General features: G+C 39.8%; 1 protein-coding gene across 2 annotated transcripts in view; it reads right to left on the bottom strand.

The window, feature by feature from the left end:
• Positions 1 to 23,856, bottom strand: part of LOC122813452 (E3 ubiquitin-protein ligase HECTD3-like) — a 726,610-nt gene that overhangs the window by 382,989 nt on the left and 319,765 nt on the right. For both annotated transcript variants that reach the window (XM_044085768.1, XM_044085767.1), the window contains exon 7: positions 3,939 to 4,021. In XM_044085768.1, coding sequence (XP_043941703.1) covers positions 3,939 to 4,021 — 83 coding nt within the window. The remainder of the gene's footprint in view (positions 1 to 3,938; positions 4,022 to 23,856) is intronic.

Consider the following 23,856-nt stretch of genomic DNA (forward strand, 5'->3'; position numbering starts at 1 on the left):
CTCATTTGACACCCACGTTGCCAAAGTGGTTAGAAAGACTTTCTACCTTGCCCACCTTATCATGAAGGGATTCACATCCAGATCAAAGGAGGTCATTGTACCCCTATACTCCTCCCTTATCAGGCCCATGATTGAGTACAATGCCCCCTTTGGTATGTACCTCACCCGGCACTTGCAACAGCTAGAGAGACCCCAAAAGTACCTCACCAAGAGGATCAAGGGTCTCCAACATATGTCATATGCTGCCAGACTAAAGAAACTCCAGCTCTATTCAGTAGCATACCGCCTGCTCAGAGGTGATCTGTGCCTGACGTACAAGGCCATGTCCAATAAGGAATTGATGGACATGCTCCACCTCAAAAAATCCAAATCCATCAGAACCATGAGAGCTAAAGATTTAAACCTCAGCACAAATATGAATAGGACATGCTGGAGGGACAGATTCATAACTCAGAGGCTTCCCATACTCTGGAACAGAATCCCAGTTCATGTTAGGCAAAGCCCCTCACTGACTCTCTTCAAGAGAAATCTTGACGAGTGGATGGGAGATCGTAGGTTTACCCCAGGGGTCATCTCTGTGTCACTACTAGACAGAGGCACAGTAAACTAATTCTGTTATGCAAGGGGGTCTTCACTGTGTCACTACAAGACAGAGGCACAGTATTCTAAATCTATTCTGTACACTTTTGTACCATTACATGGGGTGGCGAAAGCCACATCACTATGGCTAGGCTTATAAATGCCCCAGGGCAGATAGCCCAGTACCAAACTATGAAACTATGAAACTATTAGATCTTCCTTCAAGAGATCATCGTCCTTACTTAGGACACATGGCAGCCACCATCTCCTTCTATCTTTTCATCTCAGAAACATGTTTTTATGGCTGCTACTCCCTCTACTCTTGGTTCACCCCCTTTTTAAATCTACTTTCTCTAGAATCTTACATTTAAACCATTTCCTTGTGCACACAGTGACTCTTCCTCTATTCTGTCTGTCCTAATCATGTCTAAGTATCATTTTGCACTTGATACACTTTTTATATCTCCCACTGATATACAGTTATGCAATTTACTCATTTTGTTTTATAAGCTCTTTGCATTTCTAAGTACTACTTTGCACCATTCTGATGTGCTGGAGGATTGTATCCTTCATGATTCCTCTTCCTGTTTTGTAGTCTATCTCTATCTTTTGCCACCTTCCTCTTTGTTTTCCCTCACCTCATTCCATACCACTTTTGCCTGATCTCCACCACCTGTACCCAGTCAGCCCATTTGATTAGTGTGGATGGGAACTGGGCAGCCCTAGGCTAGCCTTTGGTCAATTTCCAAGTAAACAGAGTTGGTGGTACAGAGAGGGCCAGCTGTGAGTCGTCTGGTCATAGAATCACTGTGAGAAACGGAAAGGGCCTTCCTTCCACAGTCTGCTCACAGACTCAATTTAGTTGCCTTGTTGGGAAGAAGTATTTGTGTTCCCACACACACACACACACCAGTTTTCCACTACTCAGAAAATAGGCCGCTGTGTTATGTAACATAAATCAACATGGCCTCTACAGGTGTGCAATACACCCAGCCACTGCTAGATGTCACCAGTGTTGTGAGTTTTTGTTGTTTGACACCCACTTTCGTTTCACTTTAAATGCACAATTACTTTAATATACCTTTCAAACCTAACTTGCAGCATTGCTGTTCCCACTGGGCTGAAGTGGAGTCTATGACTACCAAACAACACTTCCTTTTCCCACATTTTACCCATTTCACCTACGGCCCTGTACCTTTGCAACCGTCCCACTTCCTTAGCCATTGGTGAATTGCTGAATTCTATTCCTTCTTAAATGTTTTGGGCACCAGTACAACTTTGGTGAAGGTTACTGTGCCCACCAATTTCAAGTAAATGGTAGCTAAATCTTTAGCACTCCTGGTAGCCTCTTCAATGGACCCTTCTGTTAAGTAATTTCTACCAATGCAGGCCATTGTATGTGGATATTTTCTGCTTCTTGTGATCTTCATCTTTCTAATGTCAGCCCTGAAACCATTCATACTAGCACTATGCTCTTACTCTTGAAACTGCCAGCTCATCTAGCTCTTCTTGTAATTGAATTCCCTTCTTCAGGATGCCCTCATCCTATTTTTCTTCTCAGAGAACCTTCCTACCCAATGCACCTGTTAGACTACCTGTGCTTTCTCCTAACTACAGTTTCTAGACCTCTTCTGCCTACCTGACTTCCCATGCTTGTCCTTATTGATCTTCAGCTGACCAAACCATCTGTCTGTATCCCCTCTTGGACTATCTGTGTTGCCTGTGTTTCTCTTCCCTGCTGTCCTTTGGCTACATAAGTAGCCTACTCAATCTCTCCTGGACTGTTTGTCTCTGCCTTATTATACTTCCACTACTAATAATCTTTTTTCTCCTGTACTTTCTTTTTTATAGCTCCCTCTTTGGATGTATTTTCCCTTCTTCTTTCTACATGTGCTTCTTCCTCTGACTTTGTACTCTGAGCCTCCTACCTTTTCTCCTGCCTTTTCCATCTCCTTACAGTACTTGTCCTTTGTGCTCCCTTCCCTTCCTTTTGATAGTTTCTGCCCAATTCAACCTGATCATCATCTCTTTCCATCTATTGCCTGTCACTTGCCTGTAGTCTATCAGATCCTTCACTTACTGACATTTAATATCTCTGCTCTGCATTGGTCCATGGTTCATGTTCCTAAGTGTTCTAATTTGTTGTCTAAGGTTCCAGACTTCCCATCTCTGTTTGATGACCTCATCTTCCAGCACACTCTATGCCTTCTCTGCAATTCACTGTGGCATGTTGCTACCCCACACTCAGTGTAACTGACCTGTCTCTCTCCCTCTCCTTGTCATCCTCTGCAGATTACTATCTTTCCTGCAGTCCTGTCTGCCCTATTCTGGTCTTCCTTCCTGTTTGGCCTTTTCTTTCACTGCTGGATAATTTCTCTCTCTGTCTAGTAAGGTCATAGCTAGGATTTTTGAAACTGTACTCCAGCTTTCACAATGCAGCCTCTCAAACTTTAATATTTACTTCACCAGCCCTGGAAATTGCATATTTTTGGAAAACATAACTCTGCAACCCTGCATAACAAACCTGAAATGAAAAACTAGAGTATGAAAAAAGCCATTTAACACATTCTTAATAAAATACAACCAGCGTAAATATGCACGTGATTGATTTAATTTAAATTCCAGCACAAAGAAATTTATTTCAAATATGTGCTTCTTGCTTTGTGCATGGTGCAGACCTGTCTATCCCTTAATTTTACATTTGTTAACTGAGTGCGTGGGTTGGTCAAATACCTTTTTCACCCATGACCCTCACTGTTATCCTGTCATGATCTGGAGTACAAAAAGAGATGTTGCTTCAGAAGAGCAGTGAATGGGTGGTGGATATGGAGTACAGAACAAAGAAAAAACAAACAGTCAAACAAAACATCTGCAAAAAAAATATCTGTATACATAGCAGTTCAAAATGTCTTCAGCCATTCAAAAGGAGTGGTAGGTCATATCTGTGTGCTAAGTTTTATGCAAACTGGTAAGCAAATCCAAAGCAAGTCACACTAAGCAAGTGCTTAAGGTTCTTTTCACATTCACAAGTACTTAGGTAACAGGCCACCAGCTGACAAGCTACCCTGCAAACAGTCTTACACACACACACACACACACACACACACACACACACACACACACACACACACACACACACACACACACACACACACACACACACACACACACACAAGATATACTTCAAGTAACTAAAAATTAGTTAAATAAAATGTTCTTCCAGTTTGAATTTAACCCACAAAAAAACACCAGACAGTCAGCAGAATGTGGGCTTACCTTCATGTTCTGTGCTATTTGAGAAACTAAAACAAATTTCATCTTACTTTAATTACTCAAAATGTGAACAAATTGAAACTAACCTTCACACTCCAGAATGTGGATTTCTATTGTAGGCATAAAGGTGTTCATGCATTCCAGAACACAAGCTTCTCCAGAAGAATAACTACAAATAAATGAAAACATCAGGCTGTAATACATTAAATTCCTCATAATTCCTCATGGATCATGAACAACAGTATGGATATACTTTCTTTTTTATGAGCAGTTTTCAGCTATTATTAACACTTTTTGATCATGGCACATGCATATTTCATAAAAAACATTTTGAATTAGTTAGCCATAGTCCATATAATGGTTTCTGCCACTAATGCAGTGACTCGTATACATCTAGTGAGCTCTGGTGCGATGGATTAGCTAGGAACAGTCGAGCGATGGGTGTATTATGGAATTGCATTCTTTCATGAGTGAGGTGAAATTAGGCTGCAGCACCTTACAAAACAGTATAGGGTTAACACCTATATGGTATGACATCAGTACTTGTATCTCTTTACAAAGGGTAAACTGAAACATCCTGCTGAAGTGATAATGGGTAACACAGGGACATCCAAAACTGCATAGAATAGGCAGATAAGAAAGCATGCATGAATAAAAAATAAAGATGCATGATATAGTTGACATTCTTATTACTCTTATGGAAAGTAATAAACTTGTACTTGCAAGGTTCTTACACCACAATCGCTATATTCTGCACTTTTGCATAGAAGAATCTTAAAACAACAAATCTAAATAGCTGTAACTCGCTCAAATGAATGACCACTAAAATTCAGGCCACTAAAATATCTTGCCAAATGGGTCACAATGTCCTCTGATTAAATGTAAAAGTTAAAAAAGTCTCCATGTAGTATATAACATTGTGATATGGGCACTGATCACAACATCACAACATCACTTTGTTGCTTTCACCTGATGTAGATTTTATGAAATTCACTTAGCAAATACATTATAATCTGCTTGCTGGTCGTGCTTTTCTGCATTAAGTAGTAACCACAAAGTCTGCAGTAAATAGTCACATGGTCATATCATATGGATTTCAAGCAAAAAGGCTTAGCTTTCACATTCATTGTTACTTTTGAACACTTCATAGTTCTGGCTATAATTTTCTGAAATATTCTGACAATAAGGAGCAGAGGAAACAGATGAGAAACATTCACAGTGATGCTGTACAGACAGAGTGATTCCTGGTGGCTTTTATGACAATGTACAATTACTCCATGTGGGATTATAACTTGTTGGCAGCTAGAGTGTCCAGCACGCAGACACTGACTTATATCCAACTTTGATAAATAAGAGGCTGCTATGTTAGTATACACTGTAAGACATTCTTGTTAATGGAAATGATTTCTAGATCATTTCAAAATAACTTGATGTAAAAGAAAACAAACATTCTTAATTTAGATTTGTGCCCTTTAAATAACCATTATTTCTGCTCTATGCACATAAAGTGTACATTTCATTTAAGTACTCATAAGCAGTCAGTATACATGCTTAAATGGGGATTTACATATGTTCTTTATTCATTCTTAAGCTTTGCGTAACCCATATATTGCGTATTCCTTTCTTATTTATTCTCTCAAGGTACAAAGGCTAGGTGATGGTACCTCATGAGGTCATCCTATGAGATTCCTATTTCCACAACAAAAGAAATGATGATACAGACTTAAAGTTAATACTGAGTAGCATGGACATGTGTTTCTGCACATGCCTCCCCCCTGTGCCCACACATGCTAAAATTATATTCTGCCTGTGTCTCTCTTGAGTTTCTTATAGCATACTCTGTATACCACAGTTTGACTCTCACTCATTCCCTGGGAAAGGTGACACAGCCATTATCTAGTCACTCCTTTGCCCCCTCAGCTGGAACTTGAGGAATAGTCAAACCCAGGTGGCAGCAGTGCGGGTAAAAGTGCCATCCCCATGCAGTGGGAAATCCCCACATGGGACTTTGATAAGTGTAGTATCAATAATCGCTTACAAAGTGAATACTTATGGTTTTCTTATTGGCAGCATTAATGCAAAGCTAGGCTAAAATATCATATGTATAAAATAAGGAGGTAATAGTAATCCATTTTTTATAAAATAAGGAGGTAATAGTCATCCATTTTTTATAAAATAAGGAGGTAATAGTCATCCATTTTTTTATTCTCTGGTGCCTGGTCTACCCAATTCAGGATTAGAGAGAGATGGAGCTTATCCCAGACCTCAGTGGGAATAAGACAGCGTAAGAAATCCTGAATGGGAGTAGCCAGTCTATTGCAAGAGAAAACACACACACACACACACACACACACACACACACACACACACACACACACACACACACACATATATATATGGGTCTGTGTCATAACACTGAAATTCATAAGGTTGAACCCATGTCACTGAAAACTCATAACACCAAAAACATCATGGTTATGTGGGGTCCTAGGCAGGGTAATAGATCAGGCTCCCCTCCACAACAGGACCCCCGACAGCACCACCACAGCCATTCCAGTGTCCCATTACTTGGCTGTTTCTCCCGAGTTGACACAAACACTGCTCATACCTGTCATACCTGTACTATTTTACTTGGTTGTTTCTCCCGAGTTGACACAAACACTGCTCATACCTGTCATACCTGTACTATTTTCTTCTTTACTTCTACAGTGTTAGAGATATTTAAAACTCTTATTTCAAATTTTATAGCACAAAAACAAACATTTCTTTACAAGTTCAAACAAATGCTTAATGTCCATCTTAAATTTTTCTGGCTTACTTTAATTCAGTATACCCAGTCTTATGGGTTTACAGTGTACTTACTTACTCTAGGAGCCCTAAAATATTCGCTTCAAAGTATTCTTCTAAATGCTTAAGTCCATCCAAACAACCATCACTCAGACATATCAATCAGGTTTTAAGCTGTTGTAGTCCATCCTCTGAATCTGACAGCACTGGACCTGACCCATTCTGAAGTGCCTTCTTTGGTGCCGACAGTTCCTTCGACTTCGACATCAACAGTCTCCCTATCCCTCTTGACTCCAATGCTCTTGGATCGGGAAGGGACTCAAAGGTGCAGTGTTGGTGCCAGCCTCTGGGGTGGAGTTCGACACCAAGATTTTCAGAGCCGTCTCTTCCGTTAGGGACTTTGACACTAGACAGTTTGGGTCTGAGTTCTGCTTCAGTGCCAGGGATGCCATGATTTGGACTTTCTCTCTCTTCCTCATATCTAGAGAGATCTTCAGCTCTAGTGGTAGTTTTGGGCTTCAGAGTAGTTGGAAGGGTTTGGATTTATCTGAACAGAAGACACTTTCTTGGAGTTTGGTTTCACCTAAACCCCAACTGGATACTGTAACTCCTCTTTCCGCTCATCCTGCCAGACAGGGACAGTTGGCACCACAGGCTTCTGGAACCAGTTTATACATAAGCACCAAGTCCAGTTCTGAACCTTCTTTTTTCCCAAAAACTCTTTATTCAGTTTTTCAGTAATAACAGTAATACAACATATCAAAAACATAAGTCGACAATACTTATAAAAACAAGCATAAAAGCTAAATACTAAATATATACACGATGTACACTAGAAGTCATAACATACATCAGCAAACAAAGGAGAGAAATACTTCTTAGCATCATTTGAAATATGAGAGATAGTATAAGGGGCATAGTTTATAAAGAGATAGAGGTAGAAATTCAATCAGTTGTTATAGATAGGTATACTAGGGAAAGTTTTTAGGTGTATAGACAATAAAGGAGATAAGCTGCTTATAATGCAAGCTTTGCTTAATATAAGTTTGTCTTAGCAGGTCAGTGTAAGGCCTATCTTTAATTCTTGAGAATTACATCTAGAAGATAACTCCAATATTTCTGATAGTAACGTTTTTTGTTTTGTTGTTATATAAACTAATTTGTGAGATGAGATATATTTAATAGCTAGTTTGCTAAAGTTTTCCCATGTGATTGGAGATGTGACAATCCAATTTTTTGTGATGTAAAATTTAATAAGGACACACATTGCGATAAGGATATGTTTTAACATTTTTGGAAGTTCATTTGTGTTGGCATGCAATATAGCTGTCTCCCAAGACAGGGATGCTTTTTCATATCCCATCTTCTCTAATCTAGCTCTTAAAGAGCACCATAGGTTGTGTACCTTGCTACAATTCCACATAACATGAATAATATCAGCTGTTTCTTCTGTGACCGTCTCTGGGGAGGAGTCTATGTGCTTTCGCTTGCACGTCTGTTTCCTGTCAACCAATTCTGTTGGGAAAACAGAAGGTTCAGAACTGAATTAGTAATTCAGTTCTAAACCTTCTGTTTTCCCAACAGAATTGTTTCACAAGAAACAGATGTGCAATCGAAAGCATGTAGACTCCTTCCCAGAGTCGGTCACAGAAGATACAGACTTGGATGAAGATGAGGGTTCAGCCAGATCTCCCTCATAGGATGTTTCCTTAGGTGAAATTTAGAATTTATGAAACAGAGAGGGGGTTGGTCCACTGATCATCCCTGTCCTGATAAATCTGTATTTCTAGAAGCCTTTGGTTCTGGCTCAGCTTCATCTTGGATGGTACTACCCATTGATCCTTTCATCAATCTTAAGGCACAATGGGCTTGGATGGACCCTGAATTGGTGGAACCCATTCCAAAAAAGCCGGAGAGATTCTTACAAGCTCCAAAAGACAGAAAGCATTGGAGTAAAGGTCCCTAGTGAATGCCATGGTTGTAGCAGCAGCCACAAAGAAAGAATTACCTGAGGAGAGTTTCTTTGTCTATCCCCCTAACAGGGAGTCTAGTGCATTGGACAGATTAGGGAGATGGATATACTCATCAGTGACCTTTGCATTTAGGTCACTAAACTATCTTGCTCATGTTAACTGGTTTCAAAGGGACTTGACCAAAGAGATTTGCAAGTCCCTTTCTGATGTTATGCCAGTGGACATCCAAAAGACTGTGCACTCTGAGCTTTCAACACTGCAGTCAGCTTTGAACATAGCCATATATCTGATTTCCAATACAGCTGATGGCTTGGCCAGAGCAGCAGGCACAGGTCTTACAGTTAGATGACATATCTGCATAGGTCTCTGTGATTTTGCAGGAGGCTGTAAGACATCCTTCATCATCTTTATGACAGTTCCACACTTTTTGGACCTAAATTTAAAGATACCTTGACCAGAAGTGAACAGGATGGTAAGACTTTCTCTGCAGTAGGCATTCATTTTCTGCACCTTAAAGAGCCTACTCCAGGAATCAGAGAATGGGAAAAAAATGTGGTTTTGCAAGTCACAGAACACTTGCCAGGATCACCGTGTGGCAGAGGTGGAATTAATGATAATGGATGTCATCCAAGAGGCAGATGTGGACTGCACAATCAGAACTTCCACAGTCCCTTTTCCATGAGCCCCTAACAGTGTCCCTGAAGCTGTGCCTGACTGCTGCATTCTGGAGGCTGTTTGAGGATGCTTATCTCTGCACCACAAGCCCTGCTAGAATTAACAAGAGACAAGTGGGTGCAAAATATAATTTATAGAAGCTAATCCCTTCCCTTTTCTTGTTCTCCAGTAAAGAAAAAAGTGATTCTCAACATTCCCCCAATCAATGGGAACCAGCAGCACTATAGATTTCCAAACTGCTAGAAAAAAAGAGTGATCCAACCAGTCCCCAAAGACCAACTAGGATCCCGAGTCTACTCAAGGTTCTTTTTAATTCCAAAGAAAACAGGGGACCTAAGACCAGATTTGGATCTCAGTCATCTCAACCAGTTTGTGAAATAAACAAAATTCCAGATGGTCACTATTCTGTCCATTTTGCCTCTTCTGAGAAAGGACAATTGGATGTGCTCAATAGATCTTCATGATGTTTACTATCACGTGAAGACAGAGAGGCAATCCAAGAGATTTCCCCATTTTCAGCTGGGAAACAATCACTGTCAGTTCAGAGTCATGCTGATCAGTCTCACTACAGCCCCAGGGTGTTCACCAAGATAATGGCAGTGGTGGTGATGCACTTGCTTATGCTCCGGCTCCAAGTTTTCCTCTATCTAGATGATTGGCTCCTAACTGCTACATCCAGGCACATTCTGGTATATCACCTGAACCTTCTCCTCTAATGCTTACTGGCCTAGGCATGTCAGTGAATTTTCACAAGTGTCATTTACTTCCAACACAACAGACAGAGTTTATCAGATGCTACCTTGATACCACTTTTCATATTGTCAGACTTCCACAACACAAAGTTTCTTCTCTACATCAAACAGTCCTACAGGTGTTACAGCATCTCCACCCTCCAACCGATTGATACTACGACTGCTAGGTTTCATGACTTCTTCCACGTTATTGGTTCCTGTGACTTATTACCACATGCAAATTCTCCATTGGACACTTGCAGTTTAGTGGTCCCAGAATATTTTTCCTTTGCATGCCAGAATTTGTCTTACAAGAATTTGCAGACAGCACACGTAGTGAATTTCTTCGCCTTCAATAACACAAAGGTGATCCTTTCTTCTAAGGACACCAATAGCAATACTGACCATGGACACCTCCCTTCTAGGGTGGAAGGGGGCATTTCAGAGGGAGAATTATCCAGGGCACATGATTGAACTTGGACACCAATCTTCACATCAATGTGTTGGAGATGAGAGCAGTCCTCCTTGCGTTGCAGGCTTTCTGGGATGCCTTCCCCAAGGGTGTAATCTCCATACAATCAGACAATATGGCTTTAGTATGGTACATCAACAAACAAGTGGGAACCCCTTCTTATTCCCTGTGTTGAGAGGCCATGAGGATCTGGCAAAGGTTGATGTCTTCACAACTTGATAGCAATGCATATTCTGGAGTGTTCCGGTGTTCTAGTGGACAAGTTGAGCAGAGCTATTTTAACTCCTCACGAATGGTCTCTCAATCCATCAGTGGCAACACTAATTTTCAGCTGCTCGGGTCAACCTTGCTGTGATGTATTTGCCTCCTACATGAACAGGTACAGCAGTTACTTTGCCCTGATTCTTCCACAGGGTCAGTCACCAAGGAATGCTCTAGTCCATAGTTGCCCCCTGGGCTCCTCTCTGCCTTTTCCCATTAATCCTCATGAACTAATTCAGTCAGAAAGCCAGAGAGTGCAAGGCCAGAGTAATCCTCATTGTCCTGTTTTGCCCATCGACAAACATGGTTTCCCTTTCTGTGGCCTCTACTAATACATTCACCATGAATGTTGGATCAATATCCAGATCCTCTTTCTCACCTGCCCAGACTGCCTCCACCAGATTGGACTACCATGAGACTGACTGCTTGCTTCCTCCAATTTTGACTATAGCTAGAGATGCCAGGCTTTCCATTTATGTTGTTGATATAATAACAGTCTCCCAGAAATCTAGTATGAAGAAGATCTACAACAGCAAATGGAATTTTTTTTCTTTCTGGACTATAGTGAAGAGTTTGGATCCTTTTTCTTCTCACACTCCAGTGGTCTTGGAATTTCTAGATGAACTCTTTTGACAAGGATCTAGCTATTCTACCATCAAAATTCAAATGGCAGTGATTTCCAACTTTCATACCTGGGCAAAACAATGCTTCTTTGGCTTCCTTAAAAATTTCAAAAGCCTTTCTTAGAGGAGACTTTCTGCTGCATCACGCCCTAGAGATGTAGTACCTGCACTGGATATTGCGATTATGCTTCAGGACCTAACTCAACCAACCTTTGAACCCGTGTCTACTATAGATATTAAATTTTTGAGTTGGAAAACAATTTTCATAGTTGATACCACCTCTGTAAGATGAATTTCAGAGTTACAGGCACTCTCATATAAGCCCCCATACTAGGTTTTCCATAAGGACTGGGTCTCACTTCAAACTAATCCAGCCTTCATCCCAAAGGTGGCATCCATAACTAGCTTAAATCAATCCACAGAGTTATCTGTGTGTTTCTGTAAGTTTTACAACAAATGGGAATGCATTCTACACATGCTAGGTGATCATCGCCAACTTAGATTCAGTCTGCACCAGACTAAGAAAGTTAGAAAATCTGATTAATTTTTTATTGCCTACTCTAATGCTATGCTTGGAAAAGCTGTTATGAAATTTACTCTGTCCAGATGGTTATGGCAATCCAGAGGGTTGTGTAGGGATTTATGCCTAGCTCAGAGAGCTTGTCAACAATCCCTGTGTAGTGAATGCTTTAGCTAGGTCAAGATATGCAGTATGTACTCTTTTAACCTCGTCTTTTGTCTTGATTACCCTCTCAAAGTGTCTACCTAGTTAAGTAGGCATGAATTTCTCTTAACAAAGCCCAACTGGGATGGGTCCAGTGTCTGAAGGTTGCCAGTGTGCTTGTTTATCACTTTCATGATAATTTGTTCCATGGTTTTGCATATTAAGCTTGTTAGACTGATGGGTCTATAGTTCCTAGGGTCAGTTGATGGACTGCCCTTGGGGAGGGGAATGACTCTTGTGGGTCTTCATTCACTTGGAATGTAGCCTGTTTCAAGGCTGTAGTTGAAGAGTGCCTCAATTGGTCCTGATGGGTCATGTTTTAGACTGTTCAGAAGGAGAAGGATGTCAGGACCCATGCAAATTGTGTTCTTAGTTTTAGCAAGTGCTGCCAGCACCTTGTCCCTGCTAATAGTTGGTGTAGCATGTTGGAGTGGACTCCTTCTGATGGAATGGGGGGGGGGGTGGAGGGTTAAGTTTGAGATGAATTTTATCAGCCAGTAGATTTACGTCACTCTGATCTGTGAAGGTGGTATCATTTACCACCAGTTCAGCACACTTCTATGTGTTACCTTTAAGGTTCCAGATATAGCTGAAGAAGGCAAACTCAGAAACGCATTCTCAAAATAAATATAGTTGTTCTTTAATATAATCTCTAAAATTTCCTCATGAAGATTAAAACATTCTTGACCCACTCCATTTCTAAATAAAAATTCAGTGAACCATAAAATGCCAATGTAATGCAGAATGACCGAGTAGAAGTCTTTTACATCGATTTTGATTTTTTTTTTTAACAAAAATTTCTCTAACAGTTTTCTACTCTGTAAAGGCTGTTGGCCGAGGTGCTAAGAGAAGTGAGATATTTTTGCTTAATAAATTCTTGAAAGTTGAGCTGTTACTCACTGGTGTTCTTTTGGTCGTTGCTGTTATATGAATATTTATCGGTGTTGTTGCTTAAAAATTTCTCTAATTTCATTTTTTCATTTAAAAATGACAGTATTTTGGTAAAAGACATTATATTTAAAAATTGGGCCCTTTTGAGTGATGATCGTAGGGTGAAGAAACAATTGGGGGATAAACCCTACTTTATATATAGGAAAGGGTTAAACTTTAAGAATTTGATCAACTTGAACCCTAACTTCATAATAAGAAAACAAGGGGCTATTAATAAATGTGGTTATTTCTCCCAATGTACGCATATTTACACTGTGGAGTTTTTTTTTACATCAATAGCTGTATTTTTAATTTAAGGAGCAAATTTAATTGTAATTCTATTGGTATTGTTTCTGTGGCACTATGTCAGAAGTGTCCTAGTTTTTATGTTGGAAAAACCAAAAGTAGGTTAAAGGACAACAATGGGATATTCAAGCAGATTGCTCAACCTGCTGTCTCTTTTAGTCCCTGTTAGTTGATACAGCCTCAAAAAAATCAGAACCGCAGCTTTAAAAAGTAATCCACTCAACAGTTTTACCTCTTAGGCGTGCTATCTTTCCATACTGTTTTACTTTCACCTTGAAAACCAAGTTGAAAATCCTCTAGCTGGCTCTTAAATGATGATATCACATCTGCCAGAGCTCTTGCTGTGGTTATAGGGACGTTTCCTCCCACAAAGTGATGTAAGCACTGCCTGATTTGCATGCTCTGTAGAAGAGCCAGTGGACCTCCCACATTGTGATATCAGAGCTGCCTTGCCCAGCCTACACTTAACCTAATAAAACTAGCTGTTGCTATGTGGAACTACTTTTTATTGTAAATGTATTCTGTCGAGTGCATTCGTTGGAGGGACTTAAGGAAAGTTTGGATTGCCTGCATCTTCTCCTGCATTTTTGTACTTCATTGATAATGTAAGTCTTAACAGACCCTGTTTGTATGCATTCCTAGCCATGAAATTTAGGGTTCCCTAGTTTCTCAGTGCATAGTGATATAGTTTATGCTTTCTGTTTGTGAGGGTACCTACCACGTGCTTCAATATTATATGCTGCTGCCGACTTTTTATAGTTTAGCCTAGTTCTTTTGTGTTTGCTGCTGCTGGGTTATGTTGATAATTATTTGTTACTGCTGCTGCTCAATTCTGTTTTGTATCCAATGCTGGCGTATTTATTCTAAAATTGACACGTGTTTGTGTGTGTGAATGCTGCCTTCTGGTTTTCCATGTCCCATGCAAGCAATGGGCAAGTGTGTGTGTGTGTGTGTGTGTGTGTGTGTGTGTATGAATGCAAGCAAGGGGCAAGTGTGCGTGTGTGTGTGTGTGTGTGTGAATGCAAGCAAGGAGCAAGTGTGTGTGTGTGTGTGTGTGTATGCAAGCAAGGAGAAAGTGTGTGTGTGTGTGTGTGTGTGTGTGTGTGTGTGTGTGTGTGTGTGTGTGTGTGTGTGTGTGTGTGTGTGAATGCAAGCAAGGGGCAAGTGTGTGTGTGTGTGTGTGTGTGTGTGTGTGTGTGTGTGTGTGTGTGTGTGTGTGTGTGAATGCAAGCATCAGGAAAGTGTGTGTGTGTGTGTGTGTGTGTGTGTGTGTGTGTGTGTGTGTGTGTGTGTGAGAATGCAAGCAAGGGCAAGTGTGTGTGTGTGTGTGTGTGTGTGTGTGTGTGTGTGTGTGTGTGTGTGTGTGTGTGTGTGTGTGTGTGTGTGTGTGTGTGTCTGAATGCAAGCAAGGGGCAAGTGTGTGTGTGTGTGTGTGTGTGTGTGTGTGTGTGTGTGTGTGTGTGTGTGTGTGTGTGTGTGTGTGTGTGTGAATGCAAGCAAGGGGCAAGTGTGTGTATGAATGCAAGCTAGGGGCAAGTGTGTGTGTGTGTTTATAGTGTATCATTTGTTAGCTATTTAACTAAACAGGAAGGAAAAATAAGTGGGAGTTTGATGCTTTGCAAGACAGTGATTATTCACAGTGCTGTGGAACTTGGTTCTAAATCTGACAGGAGGAGTGCAACAAAAAAAGTCTCCCACCATAAGGAAGGAAAGGCCAACAAGAAAACAGTACATTAGTCTGGTCACCTGCTGTGAGCTGTCAATCACATGCAGATAATGGGTCAAATTACCCTTAGCTCTTTGACAGCTAGGGAAGGTAGGTGTGAAGGGGGAGGGGTGATACATTGAAGAACTAGATTTCAGCCTTCACAAAAGAAATCAAGTTAGGATTTCTAAGAAGAAAGAGCAATAAAATGCACTTTTCAGTTCTGTTCTGTAGCATTTGCACTGCTTGTGTTTGAAGTAGTCATTGAAAAAGGATAAACTTTTAACCAAAAGTAGGTGACTATAACACAGCAGTGAATGCCTGTAAAATCAGTGCACTGACAGGAGCTTTAGGGAAAAAGTGGCAGACATGATGCAATTTTTTGGAGGCAAGCAATGCATTCTGGGATACTTAGTGGCAGACTAAACAATCAGAATTATTTCAAGATGCCAGACCCCATGTTGTCAGAGTCAGAAAGTACGTATAACATATCTAAAAAGCTCTAAATAGTCCCAGAGTGGTGTTAAAATGTAGAAAACACCAAACCATGGTGAAATAAACATGTTTTTTGAGTCTGTGGGTGCAGTTCTCCTTTAAGGGACAGGATGTATGAGTATCAATATGAGATTCACAAAATCAAAACTACTAATGCATTGTATCATCATATTTTATTCAATCCAGGGCATCATTTTAAGTTTTCTGTTACTAAACATGTGATTCATAACCCCAGGGGTGGTGACTGGTCACTCTATTTGGAAAAATTGGGAGTTATATTGGATTTTAAAATTTAATGCAGTGAGTTGGCCTAGGCTTAATGATATGGCATCAATAGGATGCCTATTAAAAATCAAGGCAGAGTCCAAATAGTTTTTATTTTTTATTTTTATATTTATACATTTCTCCTTAGCATTATACATTATTTAAGAATTTTGTAATTTATATCTTAGTGAAGGTTTTAAAATTAGGTATTTATGTTTATTTGATTGCTTTTAATCTTGTAATTTTATTAATGATTCCTAGTATAAGGTCATGTGACAAGTATATACTATTTAAAGGAATCTGATTATGATTTTATTTAGACCAGATTAAGTCTCCCTTGTTGTTTATTCATTTGGAGATGAAAGAGCTTATCTGATTTTGGAATAAAGGTTGCCACTTCTGAGGCTTGTGCCCTTTTTGGGTTTTTGAATTTACCTGTTTGTGTTTTTGATTCGAATAGCTGAAGAAGCCCTTGTGGTTGTCCTTAGTCTGTGAGGCTGTCCTGAACTTGTATTTCACCTTGTTGGACTTAACTTGTATAAGAGAGCACTTGTCTTTATGGGAGCTGCTGTTTCTGATTTTGGCCATGAGTTTTTTTCTTTTATTATATACCTTGTTTAGGTGAGGATTCCTCTAGTGGGGTTTGTTTTTAATGTTTCTTTTGAGTTTAATTCAGATAGGTATGGCAGCTTCTATGCAGCCACTCACATGTTTGCATAGGTACTTTGTGAATAATTCTGCATAGTTAGCTGTGGTCTCAGGATTAGTTGAAGCATCAAAGTTTGACAAACTAACATTTGTACATGTTTTACAAGTTCTAAAGTATTAATTCTGCATAGATCTTCAAAATATTTTTAATTTACTCAGACTGAAGAGTTTAGTTTCTTCATATCTGTCAGAGACATCACCTTCATTGCCTTTGACTTCGTAATACAGCCAATCCCCAAATCTTTTATGATAATACATACAAATTGACCGCAATGTGTCTGCAAATCTGTAGAAGCCTTATACCCACCTGGAAAGTACACTTGAAATACTGCTGGTTAAAACATCTGAAACAGAATTTTCTTGAAATATTTTTTCTCATAGCTGCCACAACTTTTTTTTTTTTTTTTTGCAGTTACTTCTATGTCACCGATTTCACATACCTTCCCCAGATGCCAAAGTAATGACACGATCTGATCTCTTTCATTGCATGTTTCAAATCTCAGCAGAATATGTCTTGACAATAATCCTTTGCACTGTCTCAGTTTTAATTTGTACAATATTTACACCAGTACCCCAGTGATACAAACTTTTCTCCATTGTGTCTTAGCTTTGAAGCCCACTTGCCTTACTTTACTTTATCCAGCTCTGTAATAACAGAAGCAGATATTATCTTTTTGTATGGAAGTTCATGACCTCTAACATGTCATCTCCTCTTGTCTTGACTTCTGGCATGTAAGTTGTAAATATTTACTTACTTTCCAAATCTCACTTTTTCCCACTTTCACCTTTTTAACCCAGGGTACATTGGTCTCCACTCTTACCTGCAAATCCTTTAGCTCATCTTCATCCATTCACTTTGACTGAACATTAACTCCCATATTGTTGGACTTCACCTCCTATTTCTAGTGCTTTTGCAACCTCTTTTTTGTCTACTTATTTTACATTTTACTAGTTTTGGGTATGAATTTCAATGCCTTTTCATTTTACATACTTATGAAAATGATGCTTCTTTATAGCATTAGTAATACAACTACAACCATTTATTCATGTATCAGTTGAGGAAAATGTTTATTCTTCACTGTACTATCACCAGAAAACCATTTGTTAGTAATTATTCATGATTACAAAATACTTCCAATCACTAAACCAATAATATCCATGGCAGTATCTGCATATATCTCGGTTTTGGGCAAGCAGTTTTCTAAATTTGATATTCCACGTGAGCTAAGGACTGGCAATGTTGTCTATTTAACAGTGATCACTACAAATCTGGCTACATATCTAGCATTGAAACATAGACAAGTAATATCCTCACATTTTCAAGCAAATCAAAGAAATGGCCGTACTGAAAGGTTCATGGGAACTTTTGGTGAAAGCTCAGATTAAATAACATTCAAAACATAACATGAACAATGTACATGTGCTTTTAAGAGGACAAACAGCTACACATCATGCTAATGCAGTAAAAAAATTAACTACTAAAATCTGTATTCATCACTAAAATTTAATTATTTCATTTGATACACTGGTTCCTGCAATGAATGTGAGAACTGTAATTCTGAGCCTTGAAAATACAAGGCTAGCAGTCTAATCAGGGAATATATGCTATGCTTAAATTTGGAGTACCTTGGAATATTCTCCCCACTCCAAGGTACAACAAACTAGGATGTAGCATACATAATTAATGGGGGTATGAGGGATACAGCCCCTTATTTTGAAGGCTGCAGGTGGCACCATAAAAGTCTAACAGCTCAGGAGTTAGAGCACTGATCTTGTAGTGTCTAGTGGTTACACAAAGGATTAACCGTCTGCGAAGGAGTTGGGTGTGTGAGGGTACAGGGTTTGAAATTTACTGTCATGTGTTGCTGATTTCTGTACTTTGTAAACATTCCTTAGGCATTGATTCATTGGATTTGCTTGCTAGTTAATGTATTCCTGCACTTTTTGCTAAAACAGAGTTGATTTTACATTAAGAAGTATTATGTCTGTGCTCTAGTGGCAGTGGGGAGTAGTCTGATTTTATTCTGAACTGGGAACACTTTATCCAGCTTTAAGTGTAATTTGATGATTGGATAGAGGACCATTTTGATTTAGTCAGTTTCTCTGCTTGTTTAAAGTCAGTTTGTTTGTACGATTCTGCTCATTGCGCAGAAGGGTTTGTTGGTGCCCTGTATGGACACAGGCACCACAAATTGAAACTTTGCTATAAAAACTTCCTTTGAAATATACCCTGTACTTAGCTGAGCATTGAAAAACTAGTTTGTGCATTGAAGAGCATAACCTTATGAGCTTAGTCTTAAATAATCTCATGTAGTCATTCTAACTAGCAATAAAGCCTTCTTGTAGCATACCTTTGTAAAACACATAAATAGGATCTGTAACTATGGATATGCATTATCCTGCTATCTCTGTAGCCAACCTGGTGGATTTGGGTGCCTTAGCAGACTGATATGATATGTGAGAGATGTAGTTACACAATGTCACAGGAGGCAAGACTGTCACTTACTAAATCTAAAAATACCAAGCAGTTTGTTAGTTACATACACTATACACGCCACAGACTGTAATGGCAAGACATGTAGACCCACATGTGCCGAAGCTCTAAAATGAAATGTTCCAAAACCTCAAAATCCTCATAGATGCTGCACTTACATTAAGTATCCTTAGAAATCTCATATGCAAGCTAAAAAAACAACACCCACCAAGATACGCGTGCACTTATTTTTAAAATCGTTTTTTTCTTAAAACTTGCATTTTATCTGTCTCTGGCCTAGCACTCAAGTGTGGGGTCATTTACTGCACTGTTCTAACTTGTTGATACTTGTGAACCTCTGCTTTCCTTAAAAACAAAAAAATCTTGCTTTTTTCCCACTTTTCTGAGATTTAAAAAAGTTCAGTTACAGATTTGCTGTTCTGAACTGTTTGGAAGTTTCTTGGAGGCCATTGTTTGCTTGGGCTAAAGGGAAGTCTCTGTGTTCATCAGTGGCAGTGATAAACATTGAGCAGCCTGCCTGCCCCTGTGGGAGTGGTTACTGCCTTGAAACTGTAGTTTTATTGGCCATTTTGTGTCAATTCCAAACTCCTTGATCTCCCTCTCTTAAAACCTGATTGCCTCGTGGTTTTGGCATCTTTTCGGACTTGTTGGCTGTTGGTGAAGCACCCGCCAAGAGGAGAAAACGCTGAGAGAAGAAAGGAGCCACTTTTGAGATTTTAAGTATTTTGCTTCAGATTATTTGTTAAGTTTTTCTGCATTGCCGCCTACTTTTGAGCATTTTCTGGCTTGTTAAACTTGATTTCTGTGTTAATAACTGTATTTAGAACACAACCTAGAGCTGATTACTGAATTTCCTGCATGCACTTATTTTTAAAATCGTTTTTTTCTTAAAACTTGCATTTTATCTGTCTCTGGCCTAGCACTCAAGTGTGGGGTCATTTACTGCACTGTTCTAACTTGTTGATACTTGTGAACCTCTGCTTTCCTTAAAAAAAAAAACAAAAAAACAAACAAATCTTGCTTTTTTCCCACTTTTCTGAGATTTAAAAAAGTTCAGTTACAGATTTGCTGTTCTGAACTGTTTGTAAGTTTCTTGGAGGCCATTGTTTGCTTGGGCTAAAGGGAAGTCTCTGTGTTCATCAGTGGCAGTGATAAACATTGAGCAGCCTGCCTGCCCCTGTGGGAGTGGTTACTGCCTTGAAACTGTAGTTTTATTGGCCATTTTGGGTCAATTCCAAACTCCTTGATCTCCTTCTCTTAAAACCCTCTTTTGTGCGGTTTTGTGCGTTTTTGCGCATAGTGCAACATCGGGCTGCGCCGCCTAATTGGGTTTAAACTAAAAAAAAAAAAAGGCCTACATCATCCCTTTGCACAAAGGGGGCAACAATAACAATGTTACTAATTTCCGCCCCATTGCTATCCTATCTCCCATCTCTAAAATCTTAGAAAAATGTATTCATCTTCAACTCCTTCCCTACCTTTTAGAAAAGCACCTACTAACTCCCACCCAACATGGTTTCAGACCTAATCACAGTACTATGATTGCCCTCCTCTCCTTCCTTCAAACTATTAACAAAGCACGTGACTCTGGCCAAATTGTTTCTACCATACTACTTGACCTCTCTAAGGCCTTCGACACTATCTCTCATAACCTGTTACTAACCAAACTCTCAGGACTTAACCTATCTCCCTCCTCATTGAACTGGTTCTCCAACTACTTATCTAACAGATATCAAGCAGTAATATGGAAAAAAGCCACTTCCTCATTTCTAAATACCCCTACTGGGGTACCCCAAGGGTCCATACTGGGTCCCCTTCTCTTTAATATATTTATAAATGATTTCCACAACTCCATTCCTTCCTCAGACATCATCCAATACGCAGATGATTCCACTATTATATGCTTGGCCCCTTCTATCCCCTCACTCCAAAAACTGACCCAAGATGCTTTCACAACCACTGAGCAGTGGATGAAAAGAAATCATCTTGCTCTCAATGCCTCTAAAACCAAATTAATGCTATTTTCCCCCTCTAAAGCTGTCTCCTTCAACACAAACATTTTCTCTATCACTAGTCAAAACAATTCACCTCTGGAACTTGTGTCAGAGACCAAGCTACTCGGGGTCCAAATTGATAACCAACTCAAATTTAATTCTCACCTACAGCTAAATATCAAAAAAACCCACCAAAAACTTGGTATGCTGTACCGGCAAAATAAATTCCTCACACCTGCTGCAAAAATCACTCTCTCTACTTCATTTCTTATCCCCTCCCTTCTCTATGGAGCCCCACTCCTAACTAATCTACAGTCCTCCTAAAACCCAACTTTCCTCTTGCTATAACAAAATCGCCAAGTTTGCTACCAACCACAAGTCCTCCTCACACCACTGTTCCTCTCTTCATACACTAAAATGGCTAGAGCTTCCTAACTATCTCACATACACTCAACTAACTCTTGCTCACAAACTCATTTTTAACTCCTCTCTCTGTCCCTCCCTCTCATCAGCTTTCAAAATGCACCTTCCTGATAGAATATTGAGATCCAACAATCAAAATCTATTAGAAATCTATAAACCCACTCGTCCCCCAGGGAAAAATCTTCTATCTTTTGTCCTTGCCCGCCTTTGGAACTCTCTACCATCATCCATCCGCACCACCCCAACCACTCTATTTTTAAAAGATCTCTTCATTCCCACCTAGTATCCAAGTGGGAATGCTCTTGCTCCCATCCCTCATAGCTAATTTACTTGTAATTGCCATCTTCCTTCTTCGCCTTGATTCCTCTTGCATTTTATCTGATTATTTACTCATAACTAATATACATTATCATTTCACTTTATAGGGAAAACTGCACTAGCCCTCACCTCCTAAGTACTTCCTTCATAAATGTCTGTTATTTCTCTGAAACTTGATTCAGTATTTTGAATATAGTATAAACTCAAAATGTTCTTGCATTATTCTTTATAATCTATAATCTATTAATTTTATCTAATCTTCTGTCATAGCTATTTATTTTGTGTTTATTTGAAATTGTTTGCTGGTGTCAAAATACTTTGGATTATTATATAATTTATAATGTGTTATAGTTTTTGTATAACTAGTATGAATCACTTTTTGTAACATACTTAGTTCTGGAGCTTTTCTCCCCAGGACTCCATTGAAAACGGGTTATTTGACCCAATGGACTATCCTGGTAAACCAACTGCAATAAATAAATAAATAAATAAATAAATAAATAAATAAACTATTCCTGGCTCTACAAAGTCTGCTCTTCACTTTTTCCCTTAGAACTGCTCTATCTCTCAAATTAAACACAATATTCTCATTCTAAGGCCCCTCACTGGTCCAAATAAGTAATCTTACAAGTTAGCACTAATAAACCATAAGCACTACTTACTCTTATACTCTCTACGATTACCTTGTCCCCTATTGGTCTGTTTTAATTCAGTTCCCTATATTACTCTAGCATGTCCAAAGGTCAGTCAATGGTTTCCTCTCCAGTCCAGCTGGTGAATCTGGGAATTTTGAGGCAATGTTACAACTGTCTCATGTACACGGACAACCCTCTCCTCCTCCAAACAGGTTCAAATATATGTGAGAGATGCAACCATTTAGCCAAACTGGAGGCTGAGCTCTCTCATCTCAAAACTGGTGTAACCAGTCAGGAGGAGAAGGTAACCTCACACAACACAATTCCAGTATCACATAGTCCCACCACAACAGTGAACCAAACATATAAAAACACAAAATCATACTCGGAGGTTCTAAATAAAAATCTACCTAAGCAACAGAGATCTCCAAAGCAGACATCCAAGCAAACGCTACCCCAAAACAAAGCACGTACAACACATAGCACACAAAGTCAGTGTGCCAAGCAGTCACAGCCCTTAAGGCTGAATAACACACCTGATACTCTTGTAATAGGTGACTCTATTGTCAGACACACCAGGCTGAATAAAGAGAAGGTCACAGTGAGCTGCCTGTCGGGCGCTAGGATCCGCCACATAACGCAAGCACTCAGGTCACTCCAAAGCAAATACAAATATGACTCAGTCATTGTACATGCTGGCGTGAATGACCTGAGACATACCTCCCGCAACTACATGAAAAGAGACATAGAGGAGCTCTCTGATCATGTAGCCCAGGCCGGTATGACCCTGACCTTGAGCAGCATCTTACCCTCACCTAGAATGATGCCACAGTATAAAGACAAAATGATCGATTTTAACAATTGGCTAAAATTTTGATGTCATTCAAAGGGGATCCAGTGTCTGTCAGCCTGGGATGACATGCTCGACAAGCCACGTTGCTTCGCTAGGGACAGCTTGCACCTGTCACCCCTGGGCTTTCAGATATTGGCAAAGGCTCTTGCCACCCCCATAGTGCCTTTTTAGGCAAGGCTCAAAAGTCAAACCCACCTCCATAGACAGCACAAGGAACAAGAAACTAAGGGTAATGCTGCTAAACGCCAGAAGTCTTAACCTCCAGATGCATGCACTTGAAGCTCTCCTCAGTATGGAGAACATCGATATCTGTGCAGTGACAGAAACCTGGTTCAAGGCTCCAGAGAGCACCCCAGCACTACCAGGTTATACCTCATATCATGCTTTTCGGCCCCAAAACCCGGACCGAACCACAAAAGGAGGGGGAGTTTCCATATTTATCAAGGATATCCACACCTCCAGGTTAGTGGCATTGCACGAAGTATCGGAGACCATCCATGTGCAACTGACAGTGGGCAAGACTGCTTTTCAGTTTATAGCATCCTACAGACCACCCACTCAAAGTCAGGAATCCCACTCGGCTTTCCTGAAAACATTGGAGAACATGAAGATCTCTCCGAACACCATTATATT

This window comes from Protopterus annectens, chromosome 10.part0 (assembly GCF_019279795.1).
Source record: "Protopterus annectens isolate FY-2018-M chromosome 10.part0, PAN1.0, whole genome shotgun sequence".
Lineage (NCBI taxonomy): Eukaryota > Metazoa > Chordata > Ceratodontiformes > Protopteridae > Protopterus > Protopterus annectens.